Source organism: Callorhinchus milii, unplaced genomic scaffold (assembly GCF_018977255.1).
Source record: "Callorhinchus milii isolate IMCB2004 unplaced genomic scaffold, IMCB_Cmil_1.0 Scaffold17, whole genome shotgun sequence".
Classification (NCBI taxonomy): Eukaryota; Metazoa; Chordata; class Chondrichthyes; order Chimaeriformes; family Callorhinchidae; genus Callorhinchus; species Callorhinchus milii.
This window is the reverse complement of record NW_024704758.1, coordinates 6,387,696-6,406,180: the sequence shown is the minus strand read 5'-3', so window position 1 is coordinate 6,406,180 and position 18,485 is coordinate 6,387,696. Positions and strand designations below refer to the sequence as shown.

Here is an 18,485-nt window from a genome sequence, read left to right as displayed (position 1 = left end):
GGTGGACATTAAAGATCCCATTGGCGTGATGGGCCATATACCAAATGTAAGGATTATTATAAATATTAATAATAGAATAAAATGATAGCAGTAAACATGGCCTTGAGATGAAGGGGCAACATCAACCAGAACATGCAAACGGGGGCTCGGTTTTACGTCTCAATCTGAAGGCTGGCACCTCTGACAATGCAGCAGACTCTGAGTGTCAGCCTAGGCTGTGGAATTCAGTGAATGCACAAAGCACATTTTTTTCTCTTATTGGTTTGATTGAGTGTTCCTGTGTTTCTGGGCTCTCTTTTCGCATATACCGTCTTAAAAATAACGCACAGATTCAGCGGGATTCTGTACTCTGAAGCAGACGGGAAAATCAGTGCGCCAAACCTTAACACAAGTAATGAACTGGTCCAAAGAACAATTTTCATTTGTGTTTGGAGCCACACGTCATGTTTCATTCTGTACCGAGAGCAATTTTTTTTCTTCAATGACTATACAATGCATTGAATTGTCTTGTGGACCCCCCTTGAATTGCAAGCCAGTTGCCTTAAATTACCAGTAAATGATGATGAAGTGCTTCTTAAAAGAGCCCATATGCAAAGAAACCACTAGGAGCAGGCCAGATGGAACACACGACATGCAATCATTTTTTTTTACAGATTTATAATGTGACAACTGCATTTCCCCCCCCTCGCTCCCCACCCACACACCCCTCGCCAGAATTTGCAACGAAAAAACAAGGAGGAAGGAATCAAACCGTTATAACAACACAATTATTATTATTATTTTATTAACCCACAATTTCCACTTATGGAGTCAGGAGGACGTCTCAAAGTGCTCGACAAAGCTAAATGCTTTCAAAAGCTGACTGATAGCTTTGGGGCTTTCTTAAACTTCCCTCAAAAGGTTCTACTTGCATTCAGCCACTAGAAGTCTCATCTAAAGGGCTTTTGAATTTTGCAACAGCTCACGTATTCCCCCCCAAAACAAGCAAAATATGTGTGAGCGCCTGAAACATTTTTAACCTCCGAGTTCTGTAAACATCCGTCCTGGGAACAATATCGCACAAAACATTATCCTAAGCTCTCGCACAGCGCCTTCAGCAAGTGTTGAACATACTGTCTGTGGGAGGATTTAAATGCTTTGAACCGATTAACCTTCCAGAAACTCACTGGTGACAAGTTCGCATTGTGCCAGGAAGACTTGCCGAGCAACAGTTTGCAGCTCTTTATTTGGATTCCCGCAGAAAGAGCGCGAAAGGCATCTCCGGTTCTCGTGCAAAGTTTAGCGTCTCTAATTTAGCTGAACGCTGCTTCGGAAGAGGTCTGCGCTTATGCTCCACACATCCTGCAAAGTGTCGACACTGTTAAACGTATGTTTTTCACTTGCAGTGGTGTCACCAATTTGTTCCTGTGTTCGTTTTGTGGCGGTCGACTCATTCCTGGAGTCTTGTCTTTCTCTTATTTCACTTCAGTGCCTAAGTTGCTCTCCTAACTTCAGCACACAGGACTGAATGCTCTTGATTTCTGTGCCTTTGAACATTGCCTGTTTACTTTCAGTTAGTTGGCCAACCAACCCCCCCCACCCCCCAAAAATAAAATTGGTCATTCACTTCACGGCTGCTCGCAGGACATTGCTGTATGCAAATCTGCTGTGTGCTGCCACACTTGCCTAATAAAATACACAATCAGTACAGTTCACAGTAAAATCCTATGAAAAAGCTTTGAGACATCTCGATGACGTGATAAGCCATGCAGCACCAAACGCAAAGATTCTTTTTTTTAGACTGCTTGCATTCAGAGTAAAAAGCAGCGATAGCATTCCAACACCGAAATCCACATCATCTCGAAAACCCCCCTCCCCCACACAAAAAAAAAGGTTCATCTTAAAAAAAAGAGACAAATATAAAAGCATTGCAGGTTCATATTCATTTTACTTTTCTTAACCTGATGGCAGACAAGGCTCATTTTAAAGCAAAACAAAAAAAAATGTATATTTGCGGAAGGACAAAAAGTTGCGAGACATTTTAATTCGGTCGGTTTGGAAGATCTAAGATTGTTAAGTACTTAAGACAAGAGTTACATTCCAGCTCTCCTGACCCTCCTGGTCAACCTCAATAAAAGCCTGGCTTTTGTTCGAGAGTCTCGATCAGGAGCTAATTTGAGGATACAAGTGTTTACATGTTTAAAGGCGCCCCATTTCCTCTCCTCCATCAGCTCTGCTCTCTACATCCCAGCAGAACAAAAAATTGGCCTCTTTTTAATCCCCCCACAACCTCCATCCCAGTCTCCTGTTTCTTTTATATTTTTATCCTTGGATACGATTCGAACTTAAAATTTCAAATTTGCGCTTGATTTTTTTTAACACCATTATCACAATTACAACAACAGCTTGCATTTCGATAGCGCCCTTCACGAGAGATAGCTCCCCGGAGAGCTTATTAATAATAATGATAATAATAATAATAATGATAATCCTTGTGTTTGATGCAGCACGTGGTTGAGATGTCTCAAAGAGTTTCATTACAGCTACGTTGTAAAGTGGTGGGAACAATTGTACTTTGCAGGCCAACCCGGCAGCAAAACTATTCCCCAAGATGATTAAGAATGAAAAGAGGAGCAGGGTGCCTGTTGCTTTAAGCGCTATTGAGTCGTGCTGTCCGCGGAGTCGCCGTTATTAACTGTGTTGCAGCAGCGGATAAATAGATTATCAACAGTGACGGACGGACCACTTTATTCCTGGCTTCACCAGCGAAGCGAGAGGTGGCTCCCAGCCGTAGATGAGCCTGTACACATTCCTGCTCCTATGACCTAATGTCTAGCAAGCCAGCGTTCTGGGGGGCTCGGTGATGGGCTATAATTTCACATGAGCTAGGAAACAAAAAGCGAACTGATCGGAGATTCAGCTTAGCGGGCGAACAGCGCAGATCTCGTGGATGCACATCCGCTAAAGGAATTTAGAAGAACACTGCTCCTGACTCTGAACGAACTGTGCAGTAATTTTATACTGCAATATATTTCCTTTACACAGGAACCTGAATCAGCCTTATTCATGAGTCACTTGCGCGCACACTGGCTCTGACTACTTTTGCCACGTTTGCGATTTTCGTCCCACCTCATTGACTGAGACCGCCTGTTGGGTTCAGTGCAATGAATGTCACGTGGGAAGGAAATATGTCATTTAGCTCATCAAATCTGCTCACACACACAGTGAGAAGAAAGCGGCTGAATTATCACTGAAAATTGTTTCCAAAAAGCCCCAATGGTGTCTGGGAACCTGTTGGTGAAGAGGCGTTCCTTTAACACTCGCTAATACCAAACCTAATTGGCAGGATCAACAGCTCTCGTCCTTTGTGAACGTGGGAAACATAACGTTGAGAAAGATCAGTGGTTTCAAAACGGGAAGGTTGGAGCTTGACGTGTCAGTGTTGATTATTTTCACCATTATCCATACGGAGTCCAAAGCAATTATCAATATTGCACGTTGATTTACTGATCGTGACTTTAAACGCTTTGCCACACTCTTCGGATTCCACAGTCTTAATCTCGTATCTTCAATTTGTGTTGACTTTCATTAACTCCCAACGTGCCTGACAACTACGGCGGGAATTCAAAAGATCACAAGCCCGCTTTGGATGAAGAAGGAAGGCCCTTCAGCCCATCTGATCTCACCCCTCCAAAACACCTAACACTCCCATCCACCCATCACAGAATCAAGCCGTTTCTTAAATGAGTCCAGTGTCCCAGACTCAGTCACCCCTCTTAGTGATCTGATCCAGCTGTTAGTTACCCTCTAGGTAAAAAAAAATCCTGGTGTCTGTCCTGAAACTTAGCCTAAACCTATGTACTCTTGTTCTACTGTCTGCGAAGGCACTGTTCTTTTGCAATCTCATTTAAAATATTATATACACCTCCACAAGGTCTCCTCGGAGATGTCATCTGTCAAAACTTAAATTGAAAGGTTTTGCGAGCGAATCACTTGGGCACACAACACTCGAGTTGAGTGTAGAAGGAACCCAGGTGGTAGGGTGGGGTGTTTGTGCTTTTTGTTGATCATGCGTCACCTATTCCTTCTCACAGCATCAGTCTCCGGCAGGTTTGCCGATTGATCAAGCGGTTTAACTTTGTTAATCCTTTCCTAATTTTCCTTGAGCTGAGCCAGCAGCAAGTTTGCACATAGCAGCGTCCCTTTAAACACTCAAACTCCCCACTCCGTCCCCCCAGCACCCCCGGCCCGAGCACATCCACAAAGAACAACAACACGTCAGTCAGTTCCTTATTGTGTTATATTTAATATTTTGTTAGTTGCTTGGTACAGTGGCTTCGCCGAACTAACAGTTAACATGTTGATAGACAATATGCTTGTTTTACAACAACAAACATATTGCATTTATATAACACCTTTCACATCGGGAGGGCGACCCAAGGCACTGGACAGTCGAGGGTTTGTACCCGAGTTGGGGATTTGATTGGTGAGTGGGGGGGGGAGGGGGTCCAAGTGGGTGGTGGTACTTGTGGTCTGATAAACAGCGGAACTTATTTTATAAAAACATAAGAACATAAGAAATAGGAGCAGGAGTAGGCCATTCGGCCCCTCGAGCCTGCCCCGCCATTTAATAAGATCATAGCTGATCTTCTAACCTAATTCCAATTACCCGCTCTATCCCCATATCCCATAAAAGTTATATTATTTATGCATATACAGTTCAGTATTTATTAATTTGTTCTCTGTCTTGGTACAAAGGCTCAAATGCTACCGAAGCAGGTAGTCTGCTTTACTGTCTGGTTCTCCCTTATGTATGCATAGAGATTATCTTTTCTAATTGCTGAATGGCAATATTTGTATTATTATCCTTAACTCCTCCCCCCACCCCAGCCCCCACCCCCACACCACCCTGTCTCTCGAGAATCTCTCATCAGAGTGCTCTTGAGTGAGCTCGATATATTGAAGCTCTTTTCCCCTTCCTGCAGGGTTTCTGCCTCACGGGTAATAGATCACTCAGGGACCGGGAAAGGGAAAGAAAATTCATATTGTGACAACTAAGTGGGAAATCCTATTACTGTATAAAGATTTGGCGGAAAACTTTACTGTTGTTCTCTGCTTAATGCAGCCCCCCACTGTCTCCATTTACAGTAGTTTGAGAGTAAAAATAGTTTGGTCTTTGCCAATAGACCTACAGTATTGGCAACAGAGATTTTATTTGACATCCAATCTCTGTCCTATACGAACGACATCGCAATTCCCACTCTCTGCGAGAAAAGTAGAACGCTTGCTGACTCATTGCTTTGTATGTTTTTTATACTCGCAATTAAAGGGAACGCATTTTTTTTAAATATTGAAAACCGTTCGTGCGATATTTGGCACCCACTTAAAAAAAAAAGAAAATCCTTAATCATTTCTTCTTCTCTGTTTAGGCTGCACACTTTTCCTGGGGTCTCTGGGCTCTTATCCAGGACAGATATTCCACCATTGACTTTGATTTCCTGAGGTAAGTGCCCTCTGCTCGCAGTCAAGTGAAAGCAAACAAAAAAAAGCTCTCAGCCCGTGTCTGGCGCTTTGCTGCTGACAATGTGAACTCCAATGCAATTTGAAGCAGAACGTCTAAATAATGTGTCATGTTTTCTTGAACGTTTTGGTAACCCCCACAGATGGCATTCATTTCCACTCGGTTTCAGAAATGTAAACGATAAAAACAGCATTACTGCACTATAAACTACTTGATGACATTTTGGTCACATTAATGAAAAGTGGCATTTATGCCAATTTGGGCAAATCAATCGCACACACACACACACACGCGCGCACAGACACACACAGACTCACACACAGACACACACACACCCACCCACAAGGGTTGAAATGCTTGGTTCATGGTCCAGCCTATATCTCGCCTACTTTAGCAAAATTGTGTTCTGAATTTGAATTTTCACATTTTTTTTTATCCCCGTTATCGTTGCTGCGAAAATTGCAAACGTAACAATACTGAAAAATAATAATTCTCAGCTCCCCACTGGGTTTATTTTCTGCACTGCGCTTCGCCTTTTTGCCTTGTTCATAACTCATCCTTTTTTTCCCTCTCCCCTCCTCCTAACTTAACCGCTTGCTGCAAGCAGCGTCGCTCCAGCAGAGCTTTCCAGCTTTCGGTGGTTACATTAATTGTTAATGACAAAGGCAACCTTCACTCTGTGTGGTTTCCTGCCCACATTTGGATCAATTACAGGGTCCCTTTCCTGATAGGAAATGCAATATGAGATGTGCGAAAACAGTACATTTATTGTAGTTTAATTGGCTCTTACTGTCGTTCATCCAGTTTAGGCACGTGTGCTGTAAGGTGCCTGTTCCATACAGGAAAGGATAAACCCAGACTCAAATCATGGGAAATTCATCAAATATGGTTCTTGGAGTTCTGTCTTTCAAGCTCTGTTTCACTGCCATATGATCCCCATAAACCGAATTACTGTTGGCTTAGATACAAGACTGAAGGCGCCTGGGGCAAGTTCATAATGAAATCCACATGTATGTGACAATGGAATGATCATGGAAAAGTATGGCAAAATTCTCCACAAGATTATTTTTTTATATAAAAATAAACTCCGCTGTACTTACTACACTTAAGGGAGGAACTGATAATTCTCTTTAGTTTGAATCCATCGTGCCAAATAGTTAATAATGGCAGGATTAAACGGGTACTTAGACTATCAGGTATCTCAAGCCACTTTTATGGGATGAACATCGGCCACTGTCAGACCTTCCCTGCAGTGAGTGTTTGCATTTTATTCAGGCAGGAGCTATACACCTCGAAATCTGCTGCACAATTCAGCACTAAGATTGGCAACTGTAAGGCTTCATTTATAAAACTTAAGCGTGTAATTTTTTTTGCTATTCTCCCTCTCTCTCCTCTTCCCCCCTCCCCCACCTCCCATTTCATCTTGTACGCTCACTATTCCTGGAATTCCTTTTAAATATGTTTCAATTGCTTGAAGAGGTATTGCACCTCGCCTATTCCCTTTAACCAAAGCGACTTTCCCGCGTTTTAATTCCAACGCAACCGTTCCTTCAAATCCCGCCTCAAAATCCTCCTTCGACCATGCCATCGGTCACCCCCCTTCCCCTCCCCTGCCTTCTCCCCCCCCCACCCGACCCCAGCTCGGTTCTGAAATGCTGTACACTGTCCAGCGCCTTGGGATGTCCTCCTGATGTGAAAGGCGCTATGCAAATGTAATCTTGTTGTTGTTGTTGTTGCTGTGACTTTATTTCGGTGCGGGCACCTGAAGTGGGAGCCAAAAGCAAAATACACAGGTTTCGCCCACAGAACACACAGTCAATCCCTTTACATTCTGTGAAGCGCTTTGGACTCGTCTCAACTACATGATAACGAGCTGTATCAAATGCAAGGGCTGAAGTGCTTTGTTACTTTTTGGTTTTGTCGATCATTATCGTTATTGTAAGGTAGAGAATCTCTCCAGCAAACACCAAGACATTGAAGTGGCTCTGTGCTGTCTCAATACACGTACTTTTCAACTAAAATCTGAGCATTTTTAGAGGGGGCGGTGGGGGGATGTGGGTTTTGTCTTTTTTTATCCTACCCGGTTTTTGTCATCTGCCTCCTTCGACTCCTTTTAACAGCATTGGGTTTGGAGGCCAGTGTAGCAGAAGCAGCACCAGTTTCACCACCTTGTCCTGTTCTGGAGTCTGCGGAATCACAAGCTCCAACCTTGACCTCACTCGGGCCACGAGATGGCTTATGGGTCCCAGTTTTCAGTCGTTGAACTGCGGAAAAAACACACAGCTCCCAGATCGGGAATGAATTAAAGGGATTTTCCCCCAAATTTAAAAAAATAATAATCCTTGCATTTGATGGAGCGTCTTATCATGTAGTTGAGACGTGTCAAAGCGCCTCACAGGATATACCGTAAAGTGAATTGACTGTGAAAAGTGAAAGCCAATCGACTGACAACCGGGTTCCAACTTACTGCTAGAATTCTGCGTGATCTGAAATTTTAAGGCAACGCACTCTCAAGCCTAAAACCAGAGGAGCCTCTGATAGCCTCCTGCATTCCAGCCGGGGAAGCGATAGGGAAAGGAATGCTGACTGATTTAATTTGCTCACCTCTCCATTCCAGAGTTGCTGGGGGTGAACTGTGCTGCTCTTATTGGCACCCTGTAGAGATGGCCTAACTCAGGCCAGATCTGGGGGTTTGGAACAGCAAAGCCTCGAGATACGACCTTTCCGAACGTTACCAGGTCCACAACGAGTTGAGGCTTAGTTCCAGCCGCCCTATTATGGCTCATTGAAAAATCTACTAGGATGTCCTGTCATGCATTATTTGATCGGCTGGAGCTCAAATTCAGCAGGGGGTGCGCATGGTCGAGTCTCAGCGGTACTTATGAGCTTCTGACGAATTGCTTTATTACTGCATGTGGACATTTTGCTCCACCACTTGCTTTTGATTCTGACCAAAAATAAGACAGGTCAGGTCTCCGTGAGGTTAAAAGACGGCACAGCACAGCCATCGCTTTAAAATTCAGGGTAAGGTTGATTTGAACGACAGGAATTACGCTGTAAAGAAACAACGCTTTACTCGCCCTTAATAATAACCATCATAAGAACTAGCATTTAGACAACTCCTTTCACACACACACAAATGTCACAAAGTGCTTTACACTGTAGAATTCACTTGAAATGCAAGTTACATAGGCAAAAACTGGTAGCTACTCTGTGCTGCCAACGTCATTCAGGCAGTGAATCCGCTGAATTCAGGATCCTCGCCCTTACGTTCCAATCCCTCTACGGTCTCGTTCCTCCACCCCTCCCCATCTCCTTTTGGTCATCTTCCTCTCCCATCTCCCCCACCCAACTCAGCTCCCCCGGCCACCCCAACTTGGAGCTGTGCGAAGTACTTTGAGACATCGTCCCGACGTGAACAGCACAATACAGATGTAAATCGTTGGTGAAATTACAAACAGCACTTGTACTGTAGTGAGTGTTTGTAGCCCTGTTCCAGGCCATGCCAGTGGAGTTAATGGTTTTTCAGTAGGATTCTTGCTGTCACAACCCATGTTTGGTGATGAATCGATTTAGCTACAGTTTACCTGACCTCACAGCTGGGGAGAAATTCCACCCGGGCCTAGGTCCACTCTATTGATGTAAGATTTCACAGTGTCCAGAATTTGGCAAATTCTTCAATCCGGCCTTAATTTTGAAGGTTTTCTGTAAGTTTCTTTCAAGGACTGCAGAGTTAAGACCAAATTCAACTGTTTGCATGGCTGGTTTGTGGGATGTTACTGTGCCCAAATTAGCTCCTGTGCTCGCCCACAAAACACGCGGTCACTGCACCTTACAATAAATCCCGTGAAGCACTTTGACACATTCTCCTGACGTGAAAGGCTGCGTGGCAACGATTATCATTATTATTATTATTATTTGCCAAAGTCTGCACACTTTGAAAAGCTACCTAAATTGAAGGAATTGGAGGATCTCTTTCCAGGTAATAATGCCTTCAAAAAAAAATGTTTTAAATAATAATTTGGTAACTCAATCCATGACTGTTTGTGGGACACTGCTGTGGGCAATTGGCTGCTGTGTTTCGCTCACAAAATACACGTCAATTCACTTCAGTATATTCTGTGAAGCGTTTTGAGACTTCTCGACGACACAATAAGGCGCTATATTATTATTATTATTTTTATTATTATTAAATAGAGTCAATCCAGTGCCGGATAGAATATCTCCCTGACTATGTCCAGGAAGAAATACTGGGAAAGGGTTTAATTCCCAGCAATGGCATCCCTCACTTTAATGAGCATGATATTCAAGCACTCCTGTGGTTTGTAACCTCAGCAGGCAATTGTTTCATTGTTATTTGCCCATCAATATTGCTTGCAGGGCTGTGCTGTCCACCACATTGGCAGCCAATATAGCAGCAAAAAAGGACCTTTCCTACAAATGATGGCTCTTTAGCTTCCAGCGGTCTAATAAATTATTTTTAAAGCACAATTTAAATCAGCGCTGAAGTGGTTAAATGGGGAATAATGACTACCTGGAAGTGATTACCTAACAGGTATTGGACGTCTGTATGGGGCTGGAATAGCGGTAACCTTGAGGGAAGAGTTCACGCAACCAACATCGTAAAGTTCCAAAGCAAAGGTCACTCTCTTTGTTCCTCAGCACAAGCAGGAGCTCATGTTACTGGCTATAACTCACCATCTCCCTTCCTGTCATTATTGCTAACATTGGCCAAAAAGTTTTCTCCTTTTAAGGCGCTATATCAAATGCAAGGATTATTATTGTTGTGTTATAATTTAAATCACTCTGTAAAGGTAGTTTCTAAGTGGTTTTCAGTGATGGTCAGCCAGACTAATAAAGCTCCCATGTTACATATGAATCAATGTTAATTTTCTTTGAGCTTGGTAAGATACCTATTTTTTGCAGGAGGTTTTGTCAAGCCATTCGTGAATAATTATTATTATTAATAAAATCCAAATATCTAGCTGAAGGATCCAGGCCCATTGTGGAGTATACCTCTGAGGTTGAGGTGATTATCAGAGGGGACAGGATGAATCTGTAAGGAACGATAAAGCCATGCCTAGTATTTTTGAAGCCTGCAGACTGTAGGGAGAACAGAAAGACTGAAGGATAGGAGGTGAGGAGAAAGCGAATAGGAGCAAAGATCATTGTGGTGCCTGCATTTGATATACAGTTAATGCCTTTCATGTCAGGAGGATGTCTCAAAGAATTTCAGAGTCCAGTGACTGTGTATTTGTAGCTTAGAGAAAGCACACAACCTGTTCAGATAGGCTTTCTGCGATTAACATCCTGGTTCCAAGGTCTTGTAGATAAACCAGACAAGCTGGTCAACTACAGTTTAGAGACTGCGGAGAGAGAAAAAACACACGGGATCTCTCAACGTATCTTTGGAAACAGGATGACAGATTGGTTTTATAGTAACTATCAGGCATCCTATTGCAGATGAATTTAAAGACAATATCTTGGGCACGGAGAGATTTTAAATGTAGATCTGTCACTTATTTTCTCTCTCCCTCTCTCGTTTTGCTCTGATTTATCTGTCCTTTCACCACAAGGATTCTGCTTAATCCCACCTTAATCTTTGAAATTATGTTCTACCAGAAGTGAATAGACTGCAAATTGTTTCGGTCTCAACAATAAAATCATAACAAATTTCTGCAAAGCCCCAGCTCTTGGCTAGGAGTCCATCACATGGTCATTCAGTTACCTGGTTTGTTTGTCTGGTACATGCTCATCTTGATGCTTGTGCTGGCCATCACTGAAAAACACTTAGAAACTACCTCTAAAGCGTGATTTAAACTATAATAATAAATAATAATATTTACATATGATATAGCGCCTTTATTGTGAAGTATTTAGAGACATTGGGAGGATGTAATAACTGTATATTTTGTAAGCAAATGTAGCAGCTAATAATAATCCTTGCATTTGATGTAATTCCTTATCACATCGTTGAGACATTTCAAAGCACTTTCAAACTATCTCAATGAACGATGTTTCCACAAATCCTTAATTTTAAGACAAAATGGTCCACAGGTACATGGTGGAGGGTGGAGTCCTGTAGCTCAGTGGTTAGAGCTCTCACCTCGCAAGCGAGAGACCTGGGTTCGATCCCTGGCAGGGCGAAACCTTGGGCGAGTTTCCTTACTCCACACACCTGATAATAATCCCTCAAGAAAAAAAACAATAATAACTCGATCACTTTAATCCACGACTGTTTGTGGGACACTGCTGTGGGCTGCCGCGTTTCACACACAAATATACAGTCAATTCACTTTACAGTATTTTCTGTGAAGCGCTTGAGATGTCTAGAAGACGTGGAAAACGTTATATCAAATGCTAGGATTATTATTATTATAATTGCAGGCTTGCTGTTCCCACTATGTCACAACAAATTACTCTTTTGAGTAGAAGCCAGACCATGCATCTTTCATGGCAACATTGAGACCCGCAGCTCTTGGCTTCCACTTTCTCACCCGTCACCCAGACTGAAGTGCTTTTGCGGGTAAGCCTTCAGTTTTCTTACGTGCCGTTCCCTTTGCCTTCGAGGTATTGTCACCTCTCCTGACATTGCAGGGCTGCCCCTCAACAGGTGACCCATCCCTTGGGTTGACACCGCAGCAATGAGGCGCAAAGCTTTTGTAGTCATGTTTGAATCAGCGACGCCGAAACATTTTTTTCCTTCATCTTTGTTCTTGCTATTTGAAGACGTGACTCGTGTCCTTTAGTTATCCAAACTCTTCATACCTAAAATACCTGAGGCAAACTCAAAAGAGTTGCTAAAAAGGTGTGGGTGGGGCGGGAATGGGGTTGGAAGGGAATACTCTATTATTCTTATGATTTGAAACAAGCCAGCTATTAACTACTGGGTAAATATTAACATTTTGAAACAAAGCGTTCCATAGTCGGACATTTCAGAGCAGAGAATTCCGCTTTTATCAACGTTGGCGTTTAAATTAAAGAGGGCCGGTCGGTCTTGGCCAATGTCTGAGTGTCGACAAGAGCTTTGAGGAGTTGTCGAGCCGAGCTACAGGTGGACAGGTCACTGAAGGAACCGCACGCAAAAGCCTAACTCAGGGAGACACCGATGGTTGAAAGTGAAAGCAGCAATAATAATAATAATCATTGCATTTGGTACCGGGCGTTTCATGTCAGGAGGACGTCCCAAAGTGCTTTACAGGCCATAGTGTAAAGTGATGTGACAAATCACATTATAAGCACGTAGAAAAAGTTTGTCATTTTACGACGGATCTGCACACGACAGATTGCACTGCCAGCTGTGTGTACGTGCAGAAACACCAAACTGTCCCCTTTAGCAGGCTCAGCGCAGGAATTTCTGGTACCGTACTTTTAAATGCAACAAATCATCGCACGCAAATGACAATTGAGAGGCATTGAGCAACTAGGATTCCTCAGAGGTCATCAACCCTCTCCCGAGGTTGTCGTGGCTGATGCCAGGACCATCCTCTCAACCTCTCAGGAAACAAATGGCTGGGTATTTGTTTCAGAAGAGCTTTCGAATACTGCGGTGGGTGAGGTGTGCGATAATCAATGGGGACAATGGAGATTTGGGGATGGATTTTAAAAGCAAGATCTGCCAGCATCCTAACAAACAGATTGAAAGACCGCTTCCTGCCCGTTCCTAGATTCTGCTGGTTTTGCTCGACAAAGTGCAAGGAATGGGCTTTGCTGGGCTGAATGGCATTTTCTCGTTGCATGTTCTCTCTCGGGGCTCGCAAATCCAATAATCTGCGTCGGGGTCAAAACAAAAAAGCAGCAGCGCTTCCCGAGATTCTAGCTCCGAGCTTCCGAGATAACTCTGACCAGGAGCTCTGACAAAGCACGGTGTGAAGCAACTGCTGTGTTCGTGCCTTCGGAACTCAGCAAGCAGCACGCCGTGTGGGCTAACGTTACCCAATTCTGTACTGACCACAGGTACGCCTCAGTACGTTTCCGACAGTACTTCAAAAGGAAGGAGGAGATCTGGGACCTGACGCTGCCTCATTGACCCTGGACGGCAGGTGGATTCTCTGCCCCCGCTCAGCTCCACCCTGCTCGGCCGGAGGAGGCTGGCGGCGGAGACCATCCTGTCAATGAGGTGCTTCCCATGTTTCGTCGCTGCCCTTTTTGTTGGGATCCACGCGGTGAGCTCGAGGCTGGACTGTCGATGCATCTGTTGCTTGCTGCTTTACAGACATGGAATCTGGCACTAACGGACCACGGGAATTGTCCCTTTGCAACTCTCTGCTTCCTCTGGGACACTACCCTGTGTGAGGGGTGCTATATAAATGCAAGTTGTTGTTTTGTTTCAGTTAAGCTTAGATTAGCGAGGCGGTCTTCTCACAGTTGCATCACAGTTTGGGTTTAGACCATAACCATTCAGTCGTGGCAGAGCTGAAATTTACAACCTTCAAGTGTTATTTTTGTTACTTTTTAGTCTTCCTTCCACTTTGAATGAAACCTAACCTGTCCCAGCACCTTATCACGTCTCAAAGTAACGTCTCAGTTACGTAATCATACCATACATATCATACACGCATGTGGAAAAGAAAAGCAAAAAAAAACACAGCAACGCAGGAAAGGATGTTTGATAAAGGGGGTCCTTATGGCTAAAAATAGAATCTTTTCGTCGGGTCTTTATAGACCCCAAAGTCTGTGATTTTTAGCCTGACCTCCCACGGTGGCGTCTCTGATGTGTGCAATTGGCATTTCGAGGGAGCTTTGCATGCTGCTGTTAAAGGTAAATGTCACCTTATGTTCAAACGGTGAAACGTCCCTCCGACAATTTACAGCAACGGGGCTTTGCATTTTATCCCCTTCGAACTGAAGGCTTCCAAACGTCTTATTTGTAGCACAGACTTGTTCATTCCAAAAGGTAAAACAGAATGCCGAAAGAGCCACGATCGGTGAACGCTCATTTACTATAAAGGGCAGTTCAGGACTGTCTAGACGTGGGTTTATTTTCTGACCTGACAGCAGGATTTCTATTACGCTTTGATTCCTCCGTTGTGTAACCTTTTCTTAATTATCCTATGTTTCTTCCGATTCTATCTCACGCAAAGCGGTAGCTCAAAGCGAACACAATGCCAGGCATTTCTCATCAAACGGGACAAGGTCGTTTAGCTCTGTTGAGTCTAAACGCTGCGCAGGATTTTATTTGTGGCTCAATTTGTTTTTGTTATATAGATAGCTATCGCTTTCATCAGTGCGTTTAGAGAACAAACTAAGGTCAGACCGAGCAGCATTCTCTCCGACCCAAACCTGGCTGGATTCAGTTGAGTAGAGAAGTCGAGGGAGCGAGAGAGTTGGCAGAGGATATTTCTGTGGGGTTTCCTTTCGTTGCGAGTAATTTCTTCAACAATGCATTTGAGTGGATATTTCTGTAGTTAGTTGCTCGTCGTGTTTTGTAAGCTCCTCACAAAAGTGTTACTGCCCTAAACCTTGCCCCTGGCTCTATTAGTATTGCTCATTTTAAACACTCACTTTGTTGGGTTTTCCCTTTCTTCCTCTGTCTCTCAGCAATGGCAACCGTCACAATGGAAGACAGTTCTTGTGCATATATAAGAATTGTGGTCTTACAGGCTAAGACCAGGTAGCATTGCAGGCGTCTGACCTTCGCTTTGAACTTAGTTGGCGTCAATCCATATTGGGAGAAAAATTTCCACCTGGGCCTTAATTCACGGTCCACCTTTTGTTTAAAAGAACAGATAAAAAAAAGCTTCAAAATCAAGGCTGCATATAATAATTTGACAAATTCTGGACACTTTGAAATGTTAAGTAAATATAGTAAATCTAGACCTGGGTAGATGTTCCTCCCAAAGTTCTGAGTTGCTACTGCAAGGCTTTGATTGTGTGTGCCTTGTGCATTGCTGTAGTTTGTTACCAGCAAATTCAATTCCGCTCATTGGTTACATAGCTATTTGGAATCATTCACATGATTCCTGCTTTTTAAACAACGGCCCATGCGATAGTCCTAACACTTGGCAAAAATTTTTAACAGAATTATAGCTTGGACAACAACTAGTTGTTTTTTTGGTTCTTGTATTTGCTGTCGTTTTCCGTTTCAGAAAGCACAGGCAGTTACAGATGAGAAACGCAGTGTGGCTTGTTTAAGTAGCGTAGGATGTTCAGGAGCCATTTGGTTAGAGCTTGGTTTAGGACTAGACAGAATTATCTTTCCCAAGTGTTCTGGGATGAAGTGGGATGGGATTAGATGCATTGCCCTAGTGTAGGGAAGAGGTTTGCGCTACTCCTGGAGATATGGGTGACATCCATTTGATGTACACCGCTGATAGAAGGGGAAATTGACAGCACATGCTTCATGGGACTTGATCAAATTGTGAATCTCTAAAAGGTGCCAAACTTCTGTGGAAACGTTTACCATTGTGGTATTGATTAACGACAAGAAGACTTCTGCCATTGAACGAGCTGTGCTTTCGTCTGTCGCTGAAATCAGCCTGGCCTGTCTGTCCATGGTTGGTTCCCAAATTCTGACTGCTTTTGTCTGAGCTTTTTGTTTAGTGCTATAACCTCTTAATAATGCTCTCTCAATAAACATTTTAATAACCTCTTAATGAACCCTGAACATCAGTGGTGCTGCAATTGACCCAGAAACTGGAGCTTGACATTCTTTGCCTTTGTTACACGTTGTTGCCAGCAGTGAGGGGTGGGGGTTTTGCATGTCTGGAAGGCAGTGAACACCTTGTGTGAAGTGATTTCTATGTGTCTATGTCATGTAAAACCTTAAAATGTACTTTCTGTTTCTGTTTGGTAAATGTTACAAAATAGTTATTTGTCAAGGAGGAAATCACACCAAACTTTTATATGAAATTACCCAGCCAGTCCATGCCCTTCACCCCTCTATTCCCTGTTGTGTGCATCAAGTTTCCTCTTAAAAATACATTGATGCTTTCTGCTCCCACCACAGTTTCCAGCCACAAATTCCATATTCTGCATCTCATGGCTCAGATGCTCACAACTCCAGCTGAAGGTTTATTTTACAGGAATAAAATTGCCTTAATCTAGTAACCAAATGACTGCCATAGAAATCGTGCGAGTTGTCTAGTTTATGAAGTGCAACTGTGTATCCTGCATGTAAAGGGTTGATGGCCAAAGTTGGTCAGCCAAATAAGAATGATATTTGGTTTGTGACTGCCAACTGAGGTTTCACATGCTCATTTTCAGTGCCTTGGAATATGGTAATACCTGTACAAATGTTATACCAAATGGGTTGAATACAATACTTGCACAGTGATTTACTGAGGTGTTGCCTCATCGCTCTCTGTTCTGTCGATCAATAAATAGGAATTCAAATGTTATTTGTGGATTTTGACTGTTTTCGGACGCCCTGTACTATCATTTTCTCTGTGCGAAGGAGCGAGAACGAAGGTAACGTGAATGAGTTACACTTGTCAATGTTTTACACCTGATCCAAGGAATGAATGGCACTTACAGCACATCCCCAGCACCTAATTGGAGTGTCAGGATAGACTGTAAGCTACCAACTGAGCCAGATTGACACACAAGCTTTTACTTTACTTTAGTACATTAGATGGTGTAATCTGTTGAGCAGGTACCACTTATTATAGTCAAGAGGACACTGACTGCATCCATGCACATACTGCATTTCAAACACTGACTTTGGTGACATCAAACATTTTAATCATTTAAGCTAATTGGACATAATTTACATACTTTGAATAATTAACTAGGAGATAAACTTTTTCCCAATACTCGAGCAAATCTTTATGAATTTTGGGTATAATCATGACGCTATTAGAGATAATATATTAATTATGCTTAATTTGCATATGCAAACTAGAATAATGAGTCACTCTGCTTTCCACATTAACTCACAAGATGCAAGTCTCGGCTTCAGAAAACTTGGGGCAGTTGATCATTATGTTAATGATTAATATCTGCAAAAAAAACATGGTAATTAAATCTAAATCGCAAACACTAATTATGTCAATTAGAAAACATGACTCCAAAAACCTACACACATTGAAGATTTTAAATAAGTTATCATAAGAAAGGAGAAAAGCGAATTCATAACTAACAGAGAGAACTTCCACTTGCAAGAATACTTATACTGCTCTTTTGATTTAATACAGGGCCTTTCATGTCAGGAGGACGTCTCTAAGTGTTTCATAGGATTTACTGTAAAGTATTACCACTGTGTATTTTGAAGGCAGACTTAGCAAGCTCCTCTGCTGAACAAATCCTTAAACTTGACTCCACATCGGCCCCACAGTGTTCTGAAACACTACCTGGTGTGAAGGGTGCTATGTAAATACAAGTTGTTGTTGTTTGAAAAATGATTGCGAGGATTAGTGATTATTAATAATTAATAATGGTGTAAGGGCAGTCAGCAGTCTATTGCTGAGATGATCCTTCAGTGCTTTTTTTCACACACCGAGAACTGCTGGCGATGACCAACAAATCAGAACACCCACTCTTTCCCTCTTCCCCCTCCCCTCCCACCACCATGAGAGATAGAAATAGCATGATTATCTGTTATAAACAACAATGCCACAAACTTAGTGGCAGTTGTTATAAGTCTGGCAACTGCATTGAATTCAGCAAACCCCAAAAAACAGTCGAGAAGCCAACTCCAGTCTCGGCTTTGAGAACTGAACCTCCAAGCCTGCCAGGAGACATGTAGTTATCTGTGTGTGTCTGTGTGGTGTGTGTATATATATCATAAATATATATATACATATGCATTTTTTTCCTGTACTGATGGTTTCTTTTATTTATGATGTTTCTGGCTTAACAAAGACATTTTAAATGGGGTAGAAAGGCTCTTGTAACTTAAGAGGCATTTTAATAATACGACAACATAAACCTTTAAAGTATTAATGAATGGATGTGCACAAGCATTACAGTCGTGAACTCCAGGATTTTCTCTGATGCGCTGAGAGCTTTTACAAAGCGTTTGAAGTGCCGAGCTGTGTAAGAATGA

At 42.7% G+C, this 18,485-nt stretch overlaps 1 protein-coding gene across 1 annotated transcript in view; it reads left to right on the top strand.

The window, feature by feature from the left end:
• Nucleotides 1–16,839, top strand: part of LOC103175086 (ethanolamine kinase 2) — a 121,092-nt gene extending 104,253 nt beyond the window's left edge. Inside the window, exons 7-8 of the mRNA XM_042341432.1 lie at nt 5,409–5,482; nt 13,457–16,839. Of these exons, the coding sequence (XP_042197366.1) occupies nt 5,409–5,482; nt 13,457–13,529 (147 nt within the window). The 3' untranslated portion in view covers nt 13,530–16,839. The remainder of the gene's footprint in view (nt 1–5,408; nt 5,483–13,456) is intronic.
• Nucleotides 16,840–18,485: the final 1,646 nt, after the last annotated feature.